General features: G+C 41.6%; 1 protein-coding gene across 2 annotated transcripts in view; it reads left to right on the top strand.

Annotated features, from left to right (window-relative positions):
• Window positions 1-17,364, top strand: part of LOC139408491 (allograft inflammatory factor 1-like) — a 34,088-nt gene extending 16,724 nt beyond the window's left edge. Inside the window, exons 3-7 of one of the 2 annotated variants that reach the window (XR_011634294.1) lie at window positions 563-629; window positions 3,492-3,533; window positions 7,038-7,200; window positions 13,686-14,234; window positions 15,695-17,364. Coding sequence is in view for 1 of the 2 variants with exons in the window: in XM_071152453.1 (XP_071008554.1) it covers window positions 563-629; window positions 3,492-3,533; window positions 7,038-7,200; window positions 13,686-13,773 (360 nt within the window). In the remaining variant the exon portion in view is untranslated. Of the gene's footprint in view, window positions 1-562; window positions 630-3,491; window positions 3,534-7,037; window positions 7,201-13,685 lie in introns of both variants that reach the window. The other variant, XM_071152453.1, reaches the window with a different exon arrangement.
• Window positions 17,365-25,485: the final 8,121 nt, after the last annotated feature.

The raw sequence follows: 25,485 nt of genomic DNA, 5'->3' as shown, positions 1-25,485 counted from the left end.
TGCACTAAATTGGGAATATGGTTCCATTTGGGAAGCAGCCTGTGTCTTTACAGACCCTTTAGACTTGGCATGGGGAATCTGTCTTACACTACAGATTGCTCAATTAGTTTTTCATTAGCTGCCAGAAATGTCTAGAGATGTTCTCTCTTTCCTTCACCCTTGTGGGGTGTTCCATTTTACCAAGACAAAATATTTCTGAGGAGGATCTCTTTGAGTTCGAGATGTCATTGTCCTGTGCTGTACTTAAGCTAATTAGCTCAAGTTTCTGACACATTGAAACCTCTTTCAGATACATTGAAGCCTGAAGTGTACACCCGTTCACTCCTTCCCACCAATCGACAAAGCATTGGATTGGTGGCGGCATGGGATATTTGGAGTTTCCACCATATTTCTTATCCCAGTCTTTTCCTTATATGCCAGTGAAAGAAAGTGCACTGTGGGCGGATAAGATAATTGGGAGGTAACCATGATGGTAACATTTTGTGAATCTGATGCCATGTTAGACCTGATACTCAGCAAGGATCTAAGATCTATTTCTCCCTTCTTCCGCTCTCCTTCTTAGGAATACATGGAAGACCAGAAATACCGGGATGAGGAGGACCTCCTGGAAAAACTGGATTCTTTTAAAAGTAAGGAATTCTACCAGGAAAGACCTACCCGACCTGGAATATCTGATGTATCACTGTCCTATTTTAGCTCTTAATCACAGAGGAGTGGGAGTGAGTTGCCTGTGGGGGTGTGTACCATATGTCAATGTGTTTGTTTGTGCTGCCATCTCATTACTGTTAAAGTGTCATTACGTGTGTTATTGCATGGTGTTCCGTGCCAGGTCTACTTGGACAGGCAAACTAACAGCATGATAATGTAGTCGGTTATTGCTGATCTTTGTCTTTTGTGTGTGTGTGTTCTGTACTGATTTCTAAGTGGGTTGTGAGGCCCGACCTGTCCCCAGCAGTCCAGGCAGCAGGATTGTGCCTGCTCCACTCCTCTGGTTGTTGTTGTTGTTGTTTTATCCAGGGCTCTGGGGAACATGTGGTTATAGGGAGTAGAATAACAGGACCAGATTAACTATCATACCACAGTATTGAGACCGGGGCTTACCTCAGACTCCCAGATTCCTGCCATATTACGGTGTACATTAACTCTGTGTCGGCGTGCGTGTGTCATCGTTCAAGGGACAGGTATGAGAGTTGCTAGTCAGTGTAGTGTGTGTGTGTGGGGTAAGTCCTACGATGATAAACATGGGAGACCAGACCTAGATAGAGCCCCAATGCTGTATGTCTTTCTCATACTCCACCGTGCAGTGCAGGAAATGGTGTATAAACATGCAGGGTCCCAGGGAGATCCTGAGAGGATGACTCTCTCCATGCTACAATCTCGTTCTAGTCTCTATGGTATCTCACTGACCCCTGACTTCCTCACCTTTGCCCCCTCGGTTCCTCCTGCCTGCGGATTGCCGCTGTGCTTCAAAGCTTGTTTCCTGTCTCAGTTTAGATCTTATGCTTCTAGATCAGAGCTCTCTCTCAGCCTCTGAGATGTGATTAATAACACAGGAATAATATAGCTATCAAAAGCTGTTACAGCAATTGTTTGGAGGTATTGTTATTTTTTGATAGTGAGAATGAACAAAGAGCAAGGCAGCAGTCAAGAGCACAATACATCATTTAAAAAATAAAAATGACAGGAGGCTTTCCATGTAGCATCCTTCTGTCTCAGCTGAGGCTTCAAACCAACCGCTACCCACGCTCCAGGGGTTGATGTCTCTCACACAAATATATCTGTCAGAACAAACTCCTGACCATGGAGAGAAGAAAGGGAGGGAAAGAGGTGAGAAAGGGGTGGGGAAGAAAGCGAGACAATGTGTGATTGTCAATCCTTGCCCTTAAGCACACAGCCAAGCCCAAAAAGGTGAATAGGGGGAGTGGGAAGTCCTCAGAGAGGATAAGCTACTTCACTCACCTTTTGGAACATGAGAACATTGAGGAATGTAGGAGAAGAGGAAGAATATACTTGTTTAGTTTAGACTATCAGTGTGTGGATGGATGATTTACAGAGGGCTTTAGGATGAGGCCCACTCACAGAGCAGTGTTTAGGTGGGAGGCTGGAACTGGAGGGGCCCTCTCCTCAGAAGTTACGTACAGGGTCAGCATTGTCCCCCTACTACTTACTGATAAAGTATCAGGCTACTTTATGAAGGATCTGACCTACACTCACCAGACAGTTTATTAGGTACACCACCCCGTTCCCAAAAAATGGATCGCTCCTACAGACAGTGAGTCACTTGGTCGTGGCTTGCTTTATAAAGCAGGCAGACGAGCATCAAGGTATTCAGTTACTGTTCGATTGAACGTTAGAATGGACAAAATCGTCCTAATCGACTTTGAGCGTGGTAGGATTGTCGGTGCCAGGCGCACCAGATCCAGTATCTCAGAAACAGCCGCCCTCCAGGGCTTTTCACGTAGAGGCCTTCACAGCCCCAAAATTTGGACCCGTTCCAAAATGGACTTGGGGCTTTCCCATCTGGACCTGATTATTTATGTATGTACTGTATATGTGTGTGTGTGTGTGTGTGTGTGTGTATGAATGATCAGTTCCGAACAGACCCGAGGACAACTCGACCCATTCTGTGTAGACCTGGTCAGATGCAAACCCCTTCCGAGCAGGGTGAGAAGCAGCAGAAAAGTCAATTTTTAAGCTACTTTATTAACCAGAGCTGATAAAGCGCGAGGGAAAGGAGGTAGAGCGGTGACCCTCTCTAGCAGGGGTCATGCTGTCTGTGTAGGCTACTGTGAGTGACACAGGGAGGAGGGAGGGAGAGACGGCAACCAACCAAGCTGACTCCCGCCATACCTCGGGTTATTTATCATCCAATATGATTGTGTAGTACCTGTCTTGACTGCATTAAACCGGGATAATTCAGAATTTTGGCAATGAGGACCTTTGTCTACTTCCCCAGAGTCAGATTAACTATTGGATACCATTTGTATATCTCTGTCCAGTATGAAGGAAGTTAGAGGTTGTTTTGCGAGCCAATGCTAACTAGTGTCAGAGCAATGACTTTAAGTCAATGGGTGTCTGCTAGCATGTACCCATGGACTTCCAGTCATTGCGCTAATGCTAGTTAGCAATTACGCTAGCGCTATTTAGCAACTTCCGTCAAACTGCATGCAGAGACATAAAAATGGTATCTACAAGTTCATCTTACTCTGGGGAACTAGATAAAGGGCCTCATTGCCAATCCCGTTAGCATCCCTTTAAGCTAGCTAGCTAATTGAGGCTGCATGCACTTTCATCATTTTTTAAATGTATTATATGTTTTTGCTTTGTCATGTGTGAAAATTGATGAAAATAATATATTTAATACATTTTCTAGAATAAGGCGCTAATGTGAAAAAGTGAAGGGGTGTTTGAGAATGTTGTGGTGTGTGTTGTCTGATGTCTCTGTTTGGAGGGTATGAGGACATTACATTGTGTGTGTGTTTGTTTTGCAGACAAATATGCAGAGTTTGACCTGAACGACCAGGGAGAGATTGGTAAGTAGTGGAACCAGCTCAGCAGTGATACACAACTTCAGTCATAATAAGGATAATTGACCTGTGTGAGAGATATCACTGAGAAGTAGTTCCCTCTAAGCTGTGCGCAGTAGCCCAGACTGAAGTACAGAAATATCAGTCCACAGAGAGAAACATTTTTTATATTTTACCTTTCTGTAACTAGGCAAGTCAGTTAAGAACAAATTCTTATTTTCAATGACGGCCTAGGACAGATTTGTACCTTGTCAGCTCGGGGATTTGAACTTGCAACCTTTCGGTTACTAGTCCAGCGCTCTAACCACTAGGCTACCCTGCCGCCCCATGAGATTGAACTTCACTCAACTTTCTAGAGTAGTGGTCACCGAGGCCGTCAGACTGTTAAACAGCCATCAATAACATAGAGAGACTGCTGCCAACATACAGACTACAATCACTGGCCACTTTTAATGAATTGATTTAATAAAGGTATCACTTTAAATATGCCACTTTAATAATGTTTACATATCCTATATTACTCATCTCATATGTATACACAAGTATTTTATACCATCTATTGCATCTTGCCTATGCCGCATGGCCATCGTGCATCCATATGTTTATATGTACATATTCTGATTCCATCCCTTTACATTTTGTGTATAAGGTAGTCGTTGTGAATTTGTTAGATATTACTGCAATGTCGGAAGTAGAAGCATAATAATTTCACTACACTCGCATTAACATCTGCTAACCATGTGTATGTGACCAATAAAATTTGATTTGATCGACTGGTCGATCTCCGGCGTTCTTAGTCAATCGCCAAATATTTCTGTAAAAAACCCAATGATAAAGCCTTGTTCTTATTTTTTTACACTTTTCATTTTTTAGTTTCGGGCTGTTGGCAGTAGATGCACCTGATTTCACCTGCCCTGCGTGCCGGGTAGGGAAATACATTTCATGTGTGTGAGGGTACAAACACTGCTTTCCCGGTGTGCCTAGAGAGCAAATCAAGTTCAATATAGGCCTACTGCTGGCCAATCGGATGGCTCAGAATACTGTCTGCAGTAACGTAGCAGGCATAAAATAAAGCTACAGCAGGCCTTGAGAGAGTTGTGACACGGTCTGAGAGTCGTTGAGGCGTCACTACAGATCCAGGTTCGATCCCAGGCTGTGTCACAACCAGCCGTGACCGTGAGTCCCATAGGGCGGCGCATAATTGACCCAGCGTTGACCGGGGGGGGGGGGCTTTACTAGGCTCCTTGTGGCGGGTTAAGCAGACGGGTGTGAAGTAGCAAGGTTTGGCGGATCATGTTTTGGAGGACACATGGCTCAACCTTAGCCTCTCCCGAGCCCGTTGGGTTGTTGCAGCGATGAGACAAGATTCACAATTGGATATCACGAAAAAGGTTAAAAATAAATAAATAAAGCTACAGCAAAGTTGATACTTTGAGATTTCAATTATTTTTTAAACCATTACTAGAGAGACTGTCAACAGATACAGCGAAGGGCAGCTGTTTTTATGAGTGAGTTAATCTTTAAGTTCTTACTCAGCACTGTGAACTTTGTATTCAACACTTTTATAAGCCATAAAATGTGCCTTCTTCCTATTTCCACACAGCGCTACAACAAGCAGTGCAGCAGTAAGGAATGAGTAGGAAAGTGTATTTATAGGCCTGTGTTAGCAGCTTGGGTCTTTTTTAATATCGGGATATATTTCACTTTCTCTGTTCATAGGATTAACAACATGAATTTGTGCATGAGGCAGAAATAATGCGGGACGACTCTATTTTCCCTATCAGCTGGAAGACGGTGTCCATCTTTGGTCAGTATCAGTGGATGAAAGGGAGAGCGGAGGGATGTTGAGGCGGACCCTTAGTCTGCTGCTCTCTCCCTCCGCTGAGACTGACCATCAGATGCAGTCACCATCTGCCTAGTAAAATAAAAAGCGAATTATTTAAATGTATGCTCACTCAGGTGTGCCTCACAAATAATTCAACAACAGATCTATTACCGGTGTGATTATATAGCCTTCCTCAAATGTTGAAATATAATTTAAGAAAATGTCCCGAACAGCAATGTATCGGCAGGGCAATTCAAGCAAAGCCAATATGCAGTGATAATGTATTGGGCTTACTGCACAAACCTCATTGCTACAGTACTGTTTTTAATTGGTTAATATTACATCATTTTACAGGGTTTTTTGTCATGTATATGAGCGGTACGTCTCGGCTTGCGTTTTGACTCTGTGATCTTGACAGCGACCACTTCTATAGTTTTCCCTGTTATCACTATCAACGTTTCCCTTTACTGTGGCAATTGTAATCAAATCAACGCAATATTAGCCACTTTCAATTCAACTTACCAAAACAAACTATGTAAGAGATTTTGTTGTAGGCAGAATGCATTGGAGTAGGATTCTATTGCATTGACACGTAATACTCAGCCCCTACTCTATCTACACAGACTGGTTGGGCATAAACAATGAGCTACAGTAGGCCTATATGTAAATAGACCATTGCCCTATATGTATCCGTGCCATTTACTTTGAACTGGACGGTTTACAGCATGAGCGGTCGTAAATAAATGTGCTTGTTTTGAGATCAAAGCGAGAGCTGCATGTAGCCATACATGCACATGTTGCTCATATCCTTTGCTAGGTAGTGAGTTATTAGCCAGTTAAATCATTTATAGTCAGCAATAGGAGAGTGATTGCTTCCTACTAGAGCACCAAACGTGTGCATTTCTAGGCATCTTTGAAAAGCGAGTCCGGTAAAGAGCTTCTTTTTTTTTTGACTTAAAGGGAGGTTTTGTATTTTGAGACTAGCTTTAATAAGTAGCCAATAGGCAGAGGGTAGCATAATTTGTCTGATTTTCTAATAATGGTAGGGGAATAACAATGCTTTTTATTTTGTAAAGTGGTTTCTTGCATCAAACACATTTTCAGTCACCTCCTTGTCTGAAGGACAAGAGGATAAATGTATTAATGTCAAGCCCTGTATGGTTTTTTTCAAAAGTCTCATGGAATGTTGGACTACATTGAACACCACACATTGGCTGCTACTGTAGGCTGTTATTGGATGCATTTTCTCCATAGTTTTTTATGGTAGGCCACTCTGGTAGGCCTACATTATGATAAAGTAGCCTACTTGGCCACTGTTAAAACTGTAACTTAAAGTGGTACAACCTCAGTGTTCACAGTATACGTGCACTGGAAGTTGCACAGAAATTCTACAACGTTCAAGTTTGCGCTCAGCAGACCTGAAATTTGCTCAGTGCAGGGAAAAAATATGAGGGAACATTGGTTAATACCTCAGTGTGTTGTCTGTATTGGATGAACTAGATGTCTGTAAGGGGTTTATTAGTCATGATTGTGTCCCACTAGAAAGGTGATACTGTAGTTGACCTACTGGCCTTGAAAACAGGTGTCAGGCAAGCACTTTTGGCTGCTTGCGTATGTGTGTTTGCCAGGTGTTATGTGTGTCATTCTCGTTTGTGTGTTAACCATTCTCCTGTGCTTTCCTCCAGATATGATGGGTCTGAAGAGGATGATGGAGAAGCTGGGTGTTCCTAAGACCCACCTGGAGATGAAGAAGATGATCTCTGAGGTGACCGAAGGCATCAGCGACAGCATCAACTACAGAGACTTCGTCAAGATGATGCTGGGCAAGCGCTCGGCCGTTCTCAAACTGTGAGTGTTTGTGGTGTGTGTCTGTTGTGGTGTGTGTCTGTTGTGGTGTGTGTCTGTTGTGGTGTGTGTGCGGCACCTGTCGCCGACATATGTGCTTTGTATTGCGTCATGTTTCGTTGGCATCTGTTTTTCTTCCGTGTGGGTGTGTGAGTGACCACGTGCATTGTTGCCTACAATATGTCTCGGTTGATGTTCTTTGTATTTCGGCGTGTGTGTCATGATACCAGAACTTTGACTTCAATACCGAAACCATGTTTAGTATCACAATACTCGATACCATCACGATACTCGATACCAAAACGATACCACCAAATAAAATAAGGCATATTAGCCTAAGTCACACAATGGCACTTGATCCAAAGAGAGAAACTCAGCTACTGCTCTGTTCAATCGTTGGGCATCTTGAGTTCAATATCATTACATTTAAACATTATGTGCTTTTAGAGACAGCCGTGTATGCATTAATGAATCAATCACAGTCAATTTGACCAATCTAACTGCAAAAACAACAATGGCAATAATTTACTTGAACTGTAAATCTCTATTGATAAACTGGGTAAATCAAAATGTAGCCTAGGTCTATTCACAATACACGTGAATGCGTATTATTCAATAGGAGTGTGTGCATGCATTGAGTTATTGAGCTTGTTTTAGCTGATTTCATTGGTCAACAGATTACAAACAATCTCTTCCATTTAGGACTTATTTTATTGGCAGCTGCTAGGAGAACAGTTTACTGTACTGATCAACAACCTTTGCATAGAAGTGTGCTCTGTCTCTTTTAGCTCCTTAGACTCGTGTGAATTGGCTTTTATGGATAGGGCTAAATTGATATGTTTCTTGTGGAATAAATATGCCTTGAGCAAGGCACTTAAACCTAATTGCTCCTCTAAGTCGGTCTGGATAAGAGTGTCTGCTAAATGACTAAAATGTGAAATGAAAGCATATGCATAACCATGGTAGGAATTTAAAGGGAACAGTTTGGATATTATGGGAACAGTATTTGACTAAAGGTGAGGACACAACAGTTCACCTAACACAAGACTGAATCCAAACATGACACTGTTGATTTTACGTGCATTATCATTTACTGTACTTTTCGCCACATTTGCTGACAACGTAATCTGAAAATATCTGAATGCATTCAGTAACATGATAAGATTGTTGGAAATGTGGGGTAGGTGCAACATAAGACAAACTTACATGTGTTTGAGTGCGAGGTCTAACTGGTGTTTCCAAGTGACACATCTCTCCAAAGTGTACACAGTTCCTAAGTCATTTCAATGCACTTTTATTTATTTATTTTATTATTTATTTAACCAGGAAGTTTGACTCAGAGTTTTCAACTATACGTGGCTTTATTTTGTATTGTTTTGCTTTCCTAGCTGTGCTGTTGAAGAACTAGAGCAAGCACATGTAGTTGTTTTGTTTGGAACACAGCCCTGCATGTCTGCCTTTACACAATTACTTCTGTTTACGCAATCCAAAAACGGGCCATTATATATCACAATCTGGGTCAGGTGGGCATAATTTGAAAGCTTGTTCTATTGCCAACATGACTAGCTAAATTATTGAATACAATCTTAGTGTTAGGCTTTCACACGGCATTTCAGAGAGACAGATTGTAATTTTGGTGTACATAGAATGGAGTCATGAGTGCATTCAGATGCGTGGTCTGTGTCAAATTTTCTTCACAATACAACAAATTGGCTTTTTCTTTTCAGGGTATAACGCCATGTCATCTTCTAACTGTACATTCAACGTATTTATCGTAAACATTTAGTTTTATGATATGGAAATGTGAAGTGCACATTTGGACTCATGGGTCTTTGGCTTCCTTGTATGACATCAAAACGGTATTTATTATAATCCTCAATGTCTTTCAAAATACATTGAGCCTTTGTAATTTACAGCATTTACCTCACTCGGACAATAAAACATTTGCAGAAGTCAGGGTTTTTCTGCCATTGTAATCGATTAATATATTATGATAACATGTTTTCTACATTTTTGGGATGGAAAAACGCATGAAGTATAAACTTAAATGACTAAAACAGATATAAAGTAGGTAAAAAAGAGAATGGATCTATATTTTTTTATAATATAATCTTAGAGAACTAACAATCACCAAAATAAAAGCTAGACAGTCAGGGAGAATTTAACATTTAAAAAAAACAATGGATTTAGCAGAATTTATTTTGTTATGTTTGAGCAGACGAACACAGCATTATCCATAACAGAATATGTAGAATTGCAGGAAATTAGCTTTAAAGCTGCAACATTTTCTCTCTGCTCCATGGAGAAATTTGTAGAATTGTAGAAAATTGCTTTAAAATGTAAAACTTTCTCTACAGTGCCAAGATTGGGGGCCTCCTAAAATGTAGCTGCGCCGACAGCCAACCGCACTCATTGCCATGCCATCTGCCACGTCCACCACCTACATTTACATAACTATTCAGACCCTTTACTCAGTACTTTGTTGAATCACCTTTGGCAGCAATTACAGCCTTGGGTATGAAGCTACAAGCTTGGCACACCTGTATTTGGGAGTTTCTCCCATTCTTCTCTGCAGATCCTCTCAAGCACTGTTAGGTTGGATGGGGAGCTTCGATGCCCAGCTATTTTGAGGTCTCTCTCTCTCGAGAGAGATGTTCGATCGGGTTTAAGTCCGGGCTCTGGCTGGGCCACTCAAGGACATTCAGAGACTTGTCCCGAAGCCACCCCTGCATTGTCTTGGCTGTGTGCTTAGTGTCGTTGTCCTGTTGGAAGGTGAACCTTCGCCCCAGTCAGGTCCTGAGCGCTCTGGAGCAGGTTTTCATTAAGGATCTCTCTGTACTTTGCTCAGTTCATCTTTCCCTCGACTAGTCTCCCAGTCCTTACTGCTGAAAAACATTCCCACAGCATGATGCTGCCATCCATGCTTCACCGTAGGGATGGTATTGGCCAGGTGATAGGAGGTGCCTACTTTCCTCCAGACGTGCCGCTTGGCATTCAGGCCAAAGAGTTGAATCTTGGTTTCATCAGACCAGAGAATCTTGTTTCACATGGTCTGAGAGTCTTTAGGTGCCTTTTGGCAAACTCCAAGCAGGCTGTAATGTGCCTTTTTACTGAGGAGTGGCTTCTGTCTGGCCACTCTACCATAAAGGCCTGATTTGGTGGAGTGCTTCAGCATCCTCTACTGAAGGGGACTAAACAGATGTTGACCTTGAATCTCGCTCTCTCTCATGCGATGTGCAGTTGTCCACCTTCCTCTCCATTAAGAGTGAATTAGATAGGGCCTCATTCACTGCCCTAAGAGAGAGAAAAGACCAATGTTGCTAAACTCTATTCTCTTAGTGATTTGAGAAAAGCACCCCACCCATCTCAAAAACCTTTCTCCCGCTCCAGCATTTAATGCATGCATCTGATTGGACATTGTCCAAGTTAGCCACAGCGATCTACAACATCTCTTGTTTTATTATATTATGTAGTTTCTCCTGGGACTGAGAGAGAGATCGGAAAGCTGAGAGAGTGAGTGAGGGATTTGCGGGCAGAAAACAGAAGTTATTATATAGTTAGTAAACTGTTATTCACAGATTGTTTGTTTTTTCCCCAGGCCTATTTTCCAAGTCCAGTCCTATTGTTTCTTGGGTTGGCCGTTTGAGTGCCAGAGTAAACTGACCACACATTTGGCCTCACACGTACGGACACAGACACACAACATATTATTTATATCCTGTAGTTAGTTACACAGACATTAACATAAATGTTTCTCACATTTTGGTTTACATTCCAAGTGTATTTCGACACCCAGGTGAGAAATAGCACAAGTGGTGAAATCCCTGTCCGGCCAAACCCTCCCCTAACCCGGACGACGCTAGGCCAATTGTGCACCGCCCCATGGGTCTCCCGGTCGTGGCCGGCTGCGACAGAGCCTGGAATCGAACCAGGATCTCTAGTGGCACAGCGATGCAGTGCCGTAGAACACTGCATCACTCGGCATGTAAAAAGTGTCATGCTTTGCAAGAAGGATGATTTCCTTAATAATCCTGTTTACATGGACACATCTGAAATCAAGCTACTGATGGGACTTTTGATAAATGCAGAAAATCACCAATTAAAACAAACGTTCTACCACTGTGACCATGGTATTTTTGCGAATACTATTTCATTCGGAGTTCGGACTTATAAAGTTTATGTGAAAACTATAAGATGCATATTTTCAGTTTTTCCAAACACACTTCACTGGCGCTAAAGAGGGAGGCTCGCTGGGCTGGTGCTGACACATGCGCAGATCAAATACACCGCTGGAAATGCTGTTTAAGGTACACACGTGTCCTAATAATTTTAATGGTTGCTCAGAAAACCAGGTGTTTTAATTGACGTATGCTTACTTTGATTTTTAACTACACACCAATTAAGATAAGCAGAGTAAGGTGTTTACGAGACTATTGCATAATCTGCCTATTGCCATAATCAGTTTAATATCGAATTTTTACTGTGCATGTAAGCATACTCATTGATAGAGGAAGATACAGACAAGACTGGTGAAACATTCCTCTTCACAGCACCAGAGGACAATGATGTATCTATTCTGTTTACTTCTAACTTGAAGATCAAGGGATTATCTGAAGAATATTGATAGCAAGGTATTTGTCCATATCAGTTAACTAGTGATTATTACCATAGCATTGTGTAGTTATCCTAGTTATTATGGATAAAAGGTTAGATCTATAGTGGTTGATCATGAGGTAAGTAGTTGATCGGTAACTGTGTATGGTTCTGTGTTGTCCTCAGAGTGAATCTTAGTTCAGGTCAGTGTGATAGGCTTTCCAGGGTTATCGTGTGAACCACCACACAGTGAGATGAGGAATCCCGCTTTCCTCATGGAGCCCAGCCAGCCAATTAGATAATCCCGGCTATATTAGTGGAACCGGTGTGGCTGTGCCTGACAACTGAGGCTGCTTTGTCAGAAGTGAATTTAGAGGCATAGTGGGTGTTCGCGAGAAGGTCGGCCTGAGCAAGGCTTTGCAGAATGACTTATCTACAATACAAATCTTACATCCCAAATCACTACTCATTACATAATTTAAGATGAGCAATCCCCTCAAACACACTGATCCAGTAGCCACCGTCAGGCAGATACAGCTGGAGGTAGCTGATTGAGCCATCCACTGAAACCCTGGGTAACATAGTCAGGAAGAGAATGGTTGCCAGGGAGCTGTGAACCAGCATTCAGGTTGCCGTGGCAGCGGTTTGGTCTCCATAGGGATCAGCGCACATTATGAGCTTATAGGAGCTTTGCTGAGGTTAACCAAAAAAGGAATGTAAAGATGCCTGCTCGCCCTGAATAGAACCTGTCAGCTTTCTCTCTCGTTTTCTGTGTGCATCTCTCCCTTGCTCTCTCCCTCCCTGGCTCCCTCCTTCATTCTCTCAAGGCCTTTCATGGTCTCAATCTTTTTTGGGATTTGGACTCCTGCCTCTCATATTCCCCTATTATTTATCTTTCTGTTTTGTGCCTCATTCCTCTCTCTCTACTCTATTTAGATCAGTGTGTCAGGTTGGTGACATAAGCCCCTTGTTAAACTCAGCAGGGTGTCCTGTTCTGATCGCCTTCTCTGACCTGGCCGCTCGTTAGGGACTGTGTCGTTAGTGACTGGGGGTGTCCAAATACCCATACTAGTGTACTACATACTTAAACTGAATACTAATTTCTGCGTTTGAGCTACCACTCGTCTTTTCCGACTCAGGTGTTTGACAACAGCTGATAATCAGATAAATTGAAGCCCTGTACCAAAATTAACGAATGGCGGGAGTCAACGCAATCGTGCATTAAATGACCTATTCGGAGTACAAATTTAGAAATTTCACATACTATAAAACATATGCCACTAGTATGGGTATTCGGCCATGGCCACTGTCTTCGTTAGTGTGGGACACTGAGTGGACACTGCAAGGCAACCATCTTAAATCCTGCCCAGCTCTCAGCTCCCATGCACCGTGAAGTGAATAGAGGCAGTCTAGGCAGGGTTGCCAACCATGTTCCCCAAACCCCATCCCTCGGTGCATGGCCCAAATCCTGCTATAGCCTATATGCATACACAGGCATATGTTCACTTGCTCTCTCTCTCTTTCTCTCACTCACTCGTGCGCGCACACATACACACTTTCCCAACGCCACATTTCCAGTAACCCTTCAAGCTAACTGTAAACCTAGATCTAAAAGTGCTTAGTGTGTTTGTCTGGGAATGTATGTTTCATGCTTGTGTGAGTGTGCTGCTTAAAAACACCCTCTACTCTCTGTTCTACAGCTGGACACCCCCATTGACAATGTTGTGCAATGTACTTTTAGAAAAGCACCTACCCTTAGCTCTGAGAGAATGAGTTTGTTTTGTAGTCTGCCACTGACCTCTCTCTCTCTCACTCTCTCTCACTCTCTCTCACTCTCACTCACTCTCTCTCACTCTCTCTCTCTCTCTCTCTCTCACTCTCTTTTTTTTCTGCAGGGTGATGATTTTCGAGGACAAGGCTAACGGGGCCATCTGTAAGCCTGATGGTCCTCCACCCAAACGAGACATAGCCAGCCTGCCATAGACCCAGGACATCCTGAGCCTCTAGACTATATCACCATTCTAGGACCCTATCAGGGCCCCTGCCCTCAGCCAGGGACGTGTACATAGCCTTATCAACTCCCCACCTCAGGATGTGCACACGTCCCAGAAGGGGGGGGGGGTTCTCCTCCTCTGTTCAAAACATGTGGGGAGATAAAAGAGAGAAGGAAAAAATATATATATATATATTTGCTGTGAAGACAAGGCAGATTAGCTTTTTTAAGACCAGTACATACATGTGTATATCGATGATGAGAAAATAAGTATTTTTAATTAGTGTGAGCACTCGAAACCCCTTGGCGATAACCGTGTAATTTGAGTCTTTTTGTGAATATGAGCAATGTGTTGTTTGCTGGGATCAAACTAACAGAGGTGACAATTTTGTGATATCCTCAGTATGTACAGTGGGGCAAAAAAGTATTTAGTCAGCCACCAGTGGTGCAAGTTCTCCTACTTAAAAAGATGAGAGAGGCCTGTAATTGTCATCATAGGTACACTTCAACTATGACAGACAAAATGAGAAAAAAAATTCCAGAAAATCACATTGTAGGATTTTTAATGAATTTATTTGCACATTATGGTGGAAAATAAGTATTTGGTCAATAACAAAAGTTTATCTCAATACTTTGTTATATACCCTTTGTTGGCAATGACAGAGGTCAAACGTTTTCGGTAAGTCTTCACAAGGTTTTCACACACTGTTGCTGGTATTTTGGCCCATTCCTCCATGCAGATCTCCTTTAGAGCAGTGATGTTTTGGGGCTGTTGCTGGGCAACACTGACTTTCAACTCCCTCCAAATATTTTCTATGGGGTTGAGATCTGGAGACTGGCTAGGCCACTCCAGGACCTTGAAATGCTTCTTACGAAGCCACTCCTTCGTTGCCCGGGCGGTGTGTTTGGGATCATTGTCATGCTGAAAGACCCAGCCACGTTTAATCTTCAATGCCCTTGCTGATGGAAGGAGGTTTTCACTCAAAATCTCACAATACATGGCCCCATTAATTCTTTCCTTTACACAGATCAGTTGTCCTGGTCCCTTTGCAGAAAAACAGCCCCAAAGCATGATGTTTCCACCCCCATGCTTCACAGTAGGTATGGTGTTCTTTGGATGCAACTCAGCATTCTTTACCAAAAAGTTATATTTTGGTTTCATCTGACCATATGACATTCTCCCAATCTTCTTCATCCAAATGCTCGCTAGCAAACTTCAGACGGGCCTGGACATGTACTGGCTTAAACAGGGGGACACGTCTGGCACTGCAGGATTTGAGTCCCTGGCGGCGTAGTGTGTTACTGATGGTAGGCTTTATTACTTTGGTCCCAGCTCTCTGCAGGTCATTCACTAGATCCCCCCCCCGTGTGGTTCTGGGATTTTTGCTCACCGTTCTTGTGATCATTTTGACCCCACGGGGTGAGATCTTGTGTGGACCCCCTGTTCGTGGGAGATTATCAGTGGTCTTGTATGTCTTCCATTTCCTAATAATTGCTCCCACAGTTGATTTCTTCAAACCAAGCTGCTTACCTATTGCAGATTCAGTCTTCCCAGCCTGGTGCAAGTCTACAATTTTGTTTCTGGTGTCCTTTGACAGCTCTTTGGTCTTGGCCATAGTGGAGTTTGGAGTGTGACTGTTTGAAGTTGTGGACAGGTGTCTTTTATACTGATAACAAGTTCAAACAGGTGCCATTAATACAGGTAACGAGTGGAGGACAGAGTAGCCTTTTAAAGAAGAAGTTACAGGTCTGTGAGAGCCAGAAATCTTGCTTGTTTGTAGGTGACCAAATACTTATTTTCCACCATAATTTGCAAATACATTCATTAAAAATCCTACAATGTGATTTTCTGGATTTTTTTTCCTCATTTTGTCTGTCATAGTTGAAGTGTACCTATGGTGAAAATTACAGGCCTCTCTCATCTTTTTAAGTGGGAGAACTTGCACAATTGGTGGCTGACTAAATACTTTTTTGCCCCACTGTATGTGTAATGTGTTGATGCAAAGATTGTGTGTCAACAACTCATCTGTTATGAAGCGGTCTGCGTGTCTGGATACTAGTGAATTTATCAGTGGTCCTGTTTTATCATGATTTCAATATAGTATTAATTGTTTTACAGATGTAATCAATTCGGTATAGTTGTAGTCAGTGATGCAGTGTAGGGTAAACGCCATTTACACAACTTTTGCAAAAAAATTAAAGGAATAGGAAGCATTACTTTTTTCACTGTGACCGGCAATAAGTTTACACACCTATTTCTTTTTTTACTGGTTGTGTTTAGAGGGTTTGTAAGGGAAAATTGCTTGAACAGTTATTAGGGAAACTAACCCAAGTCATTCAGATATTATTTTACCTCTCCCTCATTTTACTCCCCCCACCAAATGATCTAGTTCCTCTTTTAGATTTGATATTTTTAATCGTGTGAAAGTACCATGCTGGTTATGAAGCACAAGGAATAAAAAGAGCACTGTTTATGGAAAACCTTTTATATACAGTTGTCAAGATCATCCCACATGATGGATTGTTGCCATGCTGCAGACTCAGCTTGGTCATTGTCTCACTATATGTCAGGGGTGACAGATTATGGCCCTACCCCATTCTTCCAGACTAGAGGTGGGTTACTGTAGTTGGGATTAGGATGGGGTCGGTGGGGCGATAGATTAAGAGTCAGAGTATCACTAGATCCGGTGTTGTAGATTGACACTGGCTTCCTCAACCTAAAGGAGCAGGATGGATGGGGTCGGTGGAGTCAAGTTTAGTAGCACTTCACGTGGATTTATGGAAGATTAGTTTTAAGGCACAGGCACACTGAAGATTCTCAGCATGTTAGTATAAATTATGATGAAAACACATTCTTTCCAAGTGCCTAAAGTAATGTTGAGAGAAGAGTAGAGGAAGTTAGAGTTACACTCTATTCTCCCTCCTGAGCTGTATTTGGGAAAATAGTTTTGAAGGTGTTTATTCATGTGTATGTTAGGGTTAGGTGTTCCTTTTTTGGTAATGTTCCCCAAGGTCTACGCTGTCTCAGGTACTGCTTTGAATGACTGGATCTCCGAATACATATACAGTACATCTATGAAGTGATGTTAGATATGCAGTTCAATCATTCCAGTTTCCCAAATGTCCCCGTCTGACTATCCTAGTCTTCATAGTGGTACTCTTCTCATTTCTATCTCGTCTGTAATGTTCTGAACCTGTCCCATTTCAAGTTGTGTTATCCCCGTCTTGCCATGTTTTACTATAATCTTATTTTCTCGTCTTTCATCTCATTCTGCTCTTCGTCATTCCCCCTATCAGTTTGGGTTCATTTGTTTGTCCCATAAATTCTCCAGTTTCTGTGCCTCACTGTTGCTCTTCTATTCTTAATTTTATTCTCACGCTTAACATGGAATATAATAGTAAGAGTAGTTTAATGTGTTAGCTTTACATGTTTTTGAATATGTCAGTTATGTACTTTTATTCCCAGTGTGTTGGGTGGTGGTCTTTTTAATGTTCCTTTCTTATGACCACCAATATGATGCACTTTTTTTCTTACATTTTTGCCAAAACCAAAGCAATTAAAGTTATTTGTTACACTGGCATATTTGTTCTTGGGTAGTTTGTTGTATGAATAATTCCACTATTGTAGGAAATATTCCCATCAAACACTGAAACCATCTTACCAGTTTTTCCTGTACTGTTTTTAGATTGAAGGATATAGAGGTTTGATGCTGTAACTTTTAGGAATAGACAGTGTCATGACGTTGGCCTCTGGGTATAGCAAGCCCCATCCCCGTCTCCCTGCCTCCCCCTTTCCTCCTTCAACTAGGTTGCTGTGGTCAGAGACGTCGTAAATTCCTGAGGATCTCCTCATGGACACACAGTATAGAGAGAGTACATTTTCATAGAGGACAAAGGAAATCCTTCCACCTCAAATTTCATGTTCCGGAGAAAGTATAAAAGATCGGTGAAGAATCCAGCTACGAACTGGTCTGTTTGTCACAACTTGGGGAAGCTCATGGGAGACAGTGTGGCCACATTACATTAATGCTGTTTATATAATAGCCTCATATGAGGTTTACATCGAATTGTTGTATAAGATGAATGAGTGAGTATGATACCGTTTGTATAATTGTGTAATATGATTTTGGACTGTTTAATGAATAAAAATACAATTCCCTTTTGATTTGAACTAAATCAGAGGACCACCCCTGAGCCTAGTTAGGGTCAGGCCTCCTGGGACAGCCCTTTTTCGGCCCTTCCGAATAAAACCCCCACTCGGGTTTTCGATCAGCAGACCAAGCTTACCTCAATTACGAGATGGCTAAAGGTTGCAGACCATGATTCTCTCAATCAAGGGAGGACAAAAGGTTGCAGACCGTTGCTGAATCTTTTAACCATACCACGTGGTTAAACTCTTAGACTATCGATACCGACAGAATAAGAACAAGTCTTTGATATTAATTACTAGTCTGCAGCTAGGAATTCGGTATCATTGAACGGGAAGAACGACAACCGCCGAAACATCCACTCTATAACGAAATGAATGAATGTCGCTGAACTATCCACTATAACCACCAGAGAGGGAGAGAGACAGACAATTCTACAAAAGAAACAAACTTTTCACTAGCGATCAAGACGACACACTGAGCGTAAATATATATATTGATTGCAATTCTTCCCGAATGAGTGAGCGTTCATGTGCAAGGGATTAGCATTTCAATTGTTATAATTATCACTGTAGTGACGTCTTAGTCGACCCCCACTTCCCCTTTTGTCTAACAAACCGCCATACCGGTTTAGCCCCCTAGGGCACATTCCCCTATTATTTCTTGAAACCACATTTACCTTGTTTGTTTATGCATTTATGTGAATTACTTAGTTAGTAATAAATAAATGATTTAAGACAATTGATGTATGGATGACTCATAGTGGAGACTCGGTTTGTGCAGATAACTAACAATTTACGATGTTTGGAATGAGACTAACGTGAGGTAAAGTAAATAATTCATTAATTCGAAGACTAATTGATCAGATAAAATATCTGAAAAGTTATTTTAGGAAATTATAACTTTAATCTGAATATTTTTCCTTGGTGCTCCGACTTCCTAGTTAATTACATTTACATGATTAATCTGTTGATCACGTAATACTAATTACAGTTTATCAAAGATTCTCTGTCTTCAGTTTAATGATAGTAAAGACACGACAACAGGATTCCCTTATGTTACAATGTGTTTAATTAACATAAACATAATGGACATGGATTTGGTTATTGTAAGTCTAAAACATGTTTTAACGCATTTTATTTAGTTTTAATCCTATTTATAGTTACTGTAGCCCCAGAGTATGACTGTTACAGTAATTTACGTAGAGAAATAATAACAGGCACTGTAAAATGGTTCCATCAGTGCTTGACTTGGCCCGGAGCGCCATACCTGCACTACATATTTTTGGGGAATTGTGTACCGGCTCCTCTATAAAAACAAAGAAGCCTATAGCCCGCCCAAATTCATTCACTGACGCAAAGTTTATTTGCCTCTAGTCTGTAAATCTGCGTGACTGTAGGTTTGTTCGAGATTGTGCAGATTTAAAATTTGAAAATGTCAAATTAGGGTTTGTAAAGTCATGGAAATGAATTGCATAATTGTTCTATATATTTATTTTTTTAGGGGGTGGATCAGCTTTAATATTGCAGATTGTTGCTTCCATCAGTGTAATTATCTGCATAATTTCCAATGGGGGGGGGGGGGGGGGTGTATCTATGTATGTGTATGTATATATATATATATATATATGCACTGCCATTCAAAAGTTTGGGGTTACTTAGAAATGTCCTTGTTTTTGAAAGAAAAGCACCTTTTTTTGTCAGTTTAAAATAAGTAGATCAGAAATACAGTGTAGACATTGTTAATGTTGTAATTGACTATTGTAGTTGGAAATGGCAGATTAAAAAATAATAAAACTAAATGATGGACTAACTACAGCGTTGTACGAGATCTTCAGTTTCTTGGCAATTTCTTGCATGGATAGCTTTAACTTCTCAGAACAAGAAATAGACTGACAAGTTTCAGAAGAAAGTTCTTTGTTGTTGGCCATTTTGAGCCTGTAATTGAACCCACATGCTGCCGCTCCAGATACTCAACTAGTCTAAAGAAGGCCAGTTTTATTGCTTCTTTAATCAGGACAACAGTTTTCAGCTATGCTAACATAATTGCAAAAAGGTTTTCTAATGATCAGTTAGCCTTTTAAAATTATCATCTTGGATTAACTGACACAACATGAAATTGGAACACAGGAGTGATGGTTGCTCATAATGAGCCTCTGTACGCCTATGTAGATATTCCATAACAAATCTGCAGTTTCCAGCTACAACAGTTATTTACAACATTTACAATGTCTGCATTATATTTCTGATCAATTTTATGTTATTTTAATGGACAAAAAAATTTGCTTTCAAAAACAAGAACATTTCTAAGAGACCCCAAACTTTTGAAAGGTAGTGTACATACATCTATCATATATTTAAAAAAAAAAATTGAATATACCTTTTATTATTCCCTGGAAACTCTACCACCCCTCCCCCAATTGGAGTAAACTAATAAACAATAACACTTAGGCTTCTACTTCCAGCTTCTAAATGTATACATACAATACACATTTTAGACATAATCTACTTTACAATAGTTATATTTTGTTTGTTTTTAGTCCTGGCCTTCCTCTATTTCTAATGTCAGAAATGATTTTTGTTAATGTAATTCATGAAGGCACGCTTAAGTATTATCAATCACTTAATCGACATATCAGCCATTATGCGAATGACCCTTCAGTGTGTGTCTGCCTGCCAGTGCGAGTGGGCCATTGGAAAGAGTGCAAAACATTTCAGCAGCAGGTATATATTAATGACAGACAACACTAACTAGGCAGCCAATTCAAAACGTGTATCAGTTATCTCAAAAGTTAACCGTAGTTAACTAAGCATTAATGTCATTGTCCCCTTTCCATCGGCACTATAGCCTAAATAAATCTGCACTGTTGGAAAGCTGGGATTCCCCTCTAAACCGTAGCAATGTAATTGGGACAACAAACATATTCTAAGAATATCTTAATTGACAACTTGATGTGCATAGATCTCCCCTTTTAGGCTTATATATAAACAGTTAGATACCTTGCTTTGAAGTTGCCCACCTTTAACCATTTCATCACTGATTCATTGAATGAGGGAATCATTTTATGAAGACAATGATTTGGTTGTCCTCCAGGATAGTTACTGGGTATGCAGGCTTTTGCAGGCTTTTGTTCAAGCCCTGGTCTAACCCCATTGTAGCCTTAACATCAGCTTGACCTTGAAAAGCAGACTTGGGTGTTCCAGGGCTGGATCAAAAGACCAATCTGTACACCCTGGAGCTCTCCGGATGGCGGGTTGACAATGTGACTAACAGTGCAGTTCTACTTTGTGGGAGGTTTAGTGCCTTGATCAAGGGCACAACGGCAGGAGCTGGAGGGCCTACATGCGATCAGACACTGCAGCCTTCCAGTGTCAATGATGGTTACTTTTTCATGTAGGCTATAATAGTCAGGGAAAATGTGTTTGAACCCTTACCAGTGAATATTCAGAGGTCTCTATGAATCAAATTGTATTGGTAACATACACATTTAGCAGATGTTATTGCGGGTGTAGCGAAATGCTTGTGTTTCTAGATCCAACAGTGCAGTAATATCTAACAATTCACAACGATACACACAAACCTAAAAGTAAAATAATATATAAATATTAGGATGAGCAATGTTGGAGTGGCACAGACTAAAATACAGTAGATTATAATACAGTATAGACATATGAGATGACTAAAGCAAAAATAAGTAAACATTATTAAAGTGGCCAGTGATTTCAAGTCTATGTATATAGGGCAGCAGCCTCTAAGGTGAAGGGTTACTTAACCGGGTGGAAGCCGCCTAGTGATGACTATTTAACAGTCTGATGGCCTTGAGATGGAAGCTGTTTTTCAGTCTCTCTCTGCCAACTTTGATGCACCTGTACTGACCTCGCCTTTTGGATGATAGCGGGGTGGACAGGCAGTGGCTCGGGTGGTTGTTGTCCTTGATTATCTATTTGTCCTTCCTGTGACATTAGGTGCTGTAGGTGTCCTGGAGGGCAGGTAGTTTGCCCCCGATGATGCGTTGGGCAGACTGCACCACCCTCTGGAGAGCCCTGCGGTTACGGGATGTGCAGTTGCCATACCAGGCTGTGATAGAGCCCGTCAGGATGCTCTCAATTGTGCATCTGTAAAAGTTTGAGGGTTTTAGGTGCCAAGACAATTTTTTTTCATTCTCCTGAGGTTGAAGAGGCGCTGTTGCGCCTTCTTTACTACACTGTCTGTGTGGGTGGACCCTTTCAGATTGTCAGTGATGTGTACACAGAGGAACTTGAAGCTTTCCACCTTCTCGACTGCGGTCTCGTCTACTGTTTCCTTAAGTCCACGATCAGCTCCTTAGTTTTGTTGACATTGAGTGAGAGGTTATTTTCCTGGCACCACACATCCAGGGCCCTCACTTCCTCCCTGTAGGCTGTCTCGTCATTGTTGCTAATCAGGCCTATAACTGTTGTGTCGTCATGGGTGAACATGGAGTACAGGAGGGGGCTGAGCACACACCCTTGTGGGGCTCCTATAGCGTAATGTAATTTGTGAATTTCGGTGAACAAAGTCTAATGGACCGACATGGAAAAAGATAGCTCCTGCACTTCTTTCTTCCCGAGTCAAGCGGTTCCACACATATGTATTTCTGAAAACACACAAAAACAGCTAAAAGTTGTCATTATAGTAGGCCTAGTAGTGCAGCTACTTAGTCAAATGAACAAGCACATCTCATCTCGACACAGGGATCTCACTTTCCTGTTCACTTTCCACATATGTTCACAAATGCATGGCTATTGACTTCTACTGTTCACTGGTTTGTAAACACACGGCACCCGGAAGCCATACTGCTTGCTTCTGGGGAGTTATGTTAATCTTTCGGAACAATTTGGATACAGAGGGAATACACTAACAAGCCCAGCACACTAACGAGGGAATCTGATGGGACGAAAAGCACCGTAAGCACTTGTGTAATTAAAATAATAATCAGTGCTCCATGTAAACACCTGCCACTGCTGCTCCACTACGCCATTGGCTGCCTTTAGCCCTGGTGCTCTACTACGCCATAGGCTGCCTTTAGCCCTGGTGCTCTACTACGCCATAGGCTGCCTTTAGCCCTGGTGCTCTACTACACCATAGGCTGCCTTTAGCCCTGGTGCTCTACTTCGCCATAGGCTGCCTTTAGCCCTGGTGCTCTTGTTAAGTGCTTTGCTCTGTCACTGTTCCCTGTCTATGATATTAAATTGGGAAAGTCAATAAAGTAGTATCTGTATCTATACTCCAACAGCTACATCTTATAGCTGCATCCTATAGGCCTGTGTGATAGTATCCTGATAAACATAGACTTACAGATGTGTACTGTCTATTGCTACTGCTGCAATTTTCTCAGAGCTTGCGTCCGTCTAAAGCAGTGTTTCATCACAGGTTTTTCCCCGACTGACAGTCTAGACCGACTAGAGAAACACTTCAAACACTTTAAAACATCAATGCTGTCTGTCTGTCTGGTTGCAGCCTGGTCTGGTCTGATTCCCTGTGGCAGGTACCCTGCTGTGTGGTGGAAATGCAATATCCGGGGCTCCCAACAACCCCCCCTCCCTCATCCTCAACCTCTATCTTTGCTCTCTTTCTATTAATTATTTCTATCGTTCCAGGCTTTCAAGAACACCCCTCCCTCAACCCCTCTTTCTCTTGTCTTGCTTTCTTTCTATGATCAATCTAGGCTTTCACCATTCCTTCCTCATCAACCTCTCTCTTCTTTCTCTCTTCTTTCTTTTCTCTCTCTGTCTCTCTCTAATCCAGGGTCAGTCCTACTGAGCTTCAAAGCACAACATTATTAGGCATGATTGAGAGAGCAAGGGATTAAAGGTCTTCCTCTCCTCCGTACAGTGAAAAGACTGTCAATCATACATTTCTGGCTTTAATTTCTCACTGTTGCACACTCCTTTGCTCTCGCATTTTATCTTTATCCATCCATCCATCCATCCATCATTCAACTATTTATAATGTGACACCACCGGGTGGCACCCTACTCCCTAAGGGATCTGGTCAAAAGTAGTGCACTATGTAGGGAATAGAGTGCCGTTTGGGATGAAGTCCCTGTTTGGAAAGGAAATGATGCATGATGCAATCACTATTAGTAGTCCTGCCTGAGGCTTATCTGTGTCTGGCTGTGACCTTTATTCTATGCTAAATAGTTCCACTCTCAGGCCTCCCTCTCCTCCCTGGAAATACACTGACATCTACTGGAGACACACAGCAATGGTTGAACAAATGCTGTTTAACGTTTCTAATCAACTCACTGTTTGAGTTTGACTGTCATCTTGTGGCTGCAAAGTAGACATGTGGATGAGTCAGACTCATACCATATACAGTCATTGGTCAGACTGATTATTGATCAGTGATTATCACTTAGATGATAAGAGGGGGAATATGTTTTAAGGTTTTATTCTACAACATTTGTACAATAGTCTACATTGCAGGGGCCAGGGCCCTTTAGCCCAGATTACTTGTTTATGCACACACACCCACGTACATACACAGGGGTGGGGGAAAATACCCAATTGTCATACATGATTTAAGGTCAAGATACCTCAATAGAAAAGGATCAGAGGCATTTGGGATGACCAGGGATGTTCTCTTGATACGTGTGTGAATTTGGCAATTTCCTCTCCTGCTAAACATTTTAAAGTGTAAGGAATACTTTGGGTGTCAGGGAAATTTATGGATTAAAAAGTAAAATATTTTCTTTAGGAATGTAGTGAAGTATAAGTAAAAGTTGTGAAAAATATAAATAGTAAATTATAGATACCCCAAAAAATGACTTAAGTAGTACTTTAAAGTATTTTTACTTACAGTGCATTTGGAAAGTTTTCAGACCCCTTCCCTTTTCCACATTTTGTTACATTACAGCCTTAATTCTAAAATTGATTAAATTATTTGTTTTACTCATCAAACTACACACAATACCCCATAAGGACAATGCGAAAACAGGTTTGTATTTTTGCAAATGTATTACAAATCAAAAACAGATAGCTTATTTACATAAGTATTCAGACCCATTGCTATGAGACTGGAAATTCAGCTCAGGTACATCCTGGAAACAGATCTGGGGAAGGGTATCAAAAAAATTCTGCAGCATTGAAAGTCCCCAAGAACACAGTGGCCTCCATCATTCTTAAATGGAAGAAGTTTGGTACCACAAAGACTCTTCCTAGAGCTGGCCGCCAGGCCAAACTGAGCAATCAAGGGAGAAGGGCCTTGGTCAGGGAGATGACCAAGAACCCGATGGTTACTCGGACAGATTTCCTCTGTGAGGATGTGAGAACCTTCCAAAAGGACAACAATCTCTGCAGCACTCCACCAATCAGGCCTTTATCGTAGAGTGGCCAGATGGAAGCCACTCCTTTCTGTAAAAGGCACATGACAGCCCTCTTGGAGTTTGCTAAAAAGGCACCTAAATTACTCTGACCATGAGAAACAATATTCTCTGGTCTGATGAAACCAAGATTGAACTCTTTGGCCTGAATGCCAAGTGTCACGTTTGGAGGAAACCTGGCACCATCCCTACGGGCATATTTCAGTTTTTAT

This window comes from Oncorhynchus clarkii, chromosome 5 (assembly GCF_045791955.1).
Source record: "Oncorhynchus clarkii lewisi isolate Uvic-CL-2024 chromosome 5, UVic_Ocla_1.0, whole genome shotgun sequence".
In the NCBI taxonomy this organism is placed as follows: domain Eukaryota; kingdom Metazoa; phylum Chordata; class Actinopteri; order Salmoniformes; family Salmonidae; genus Oncorhynchus; species Oncorhynchus clarkii.
Note: the sequence above shows the minus strand (reverse complement) of the source record. Positions and strands in the feature narration are given on the sequence as shown.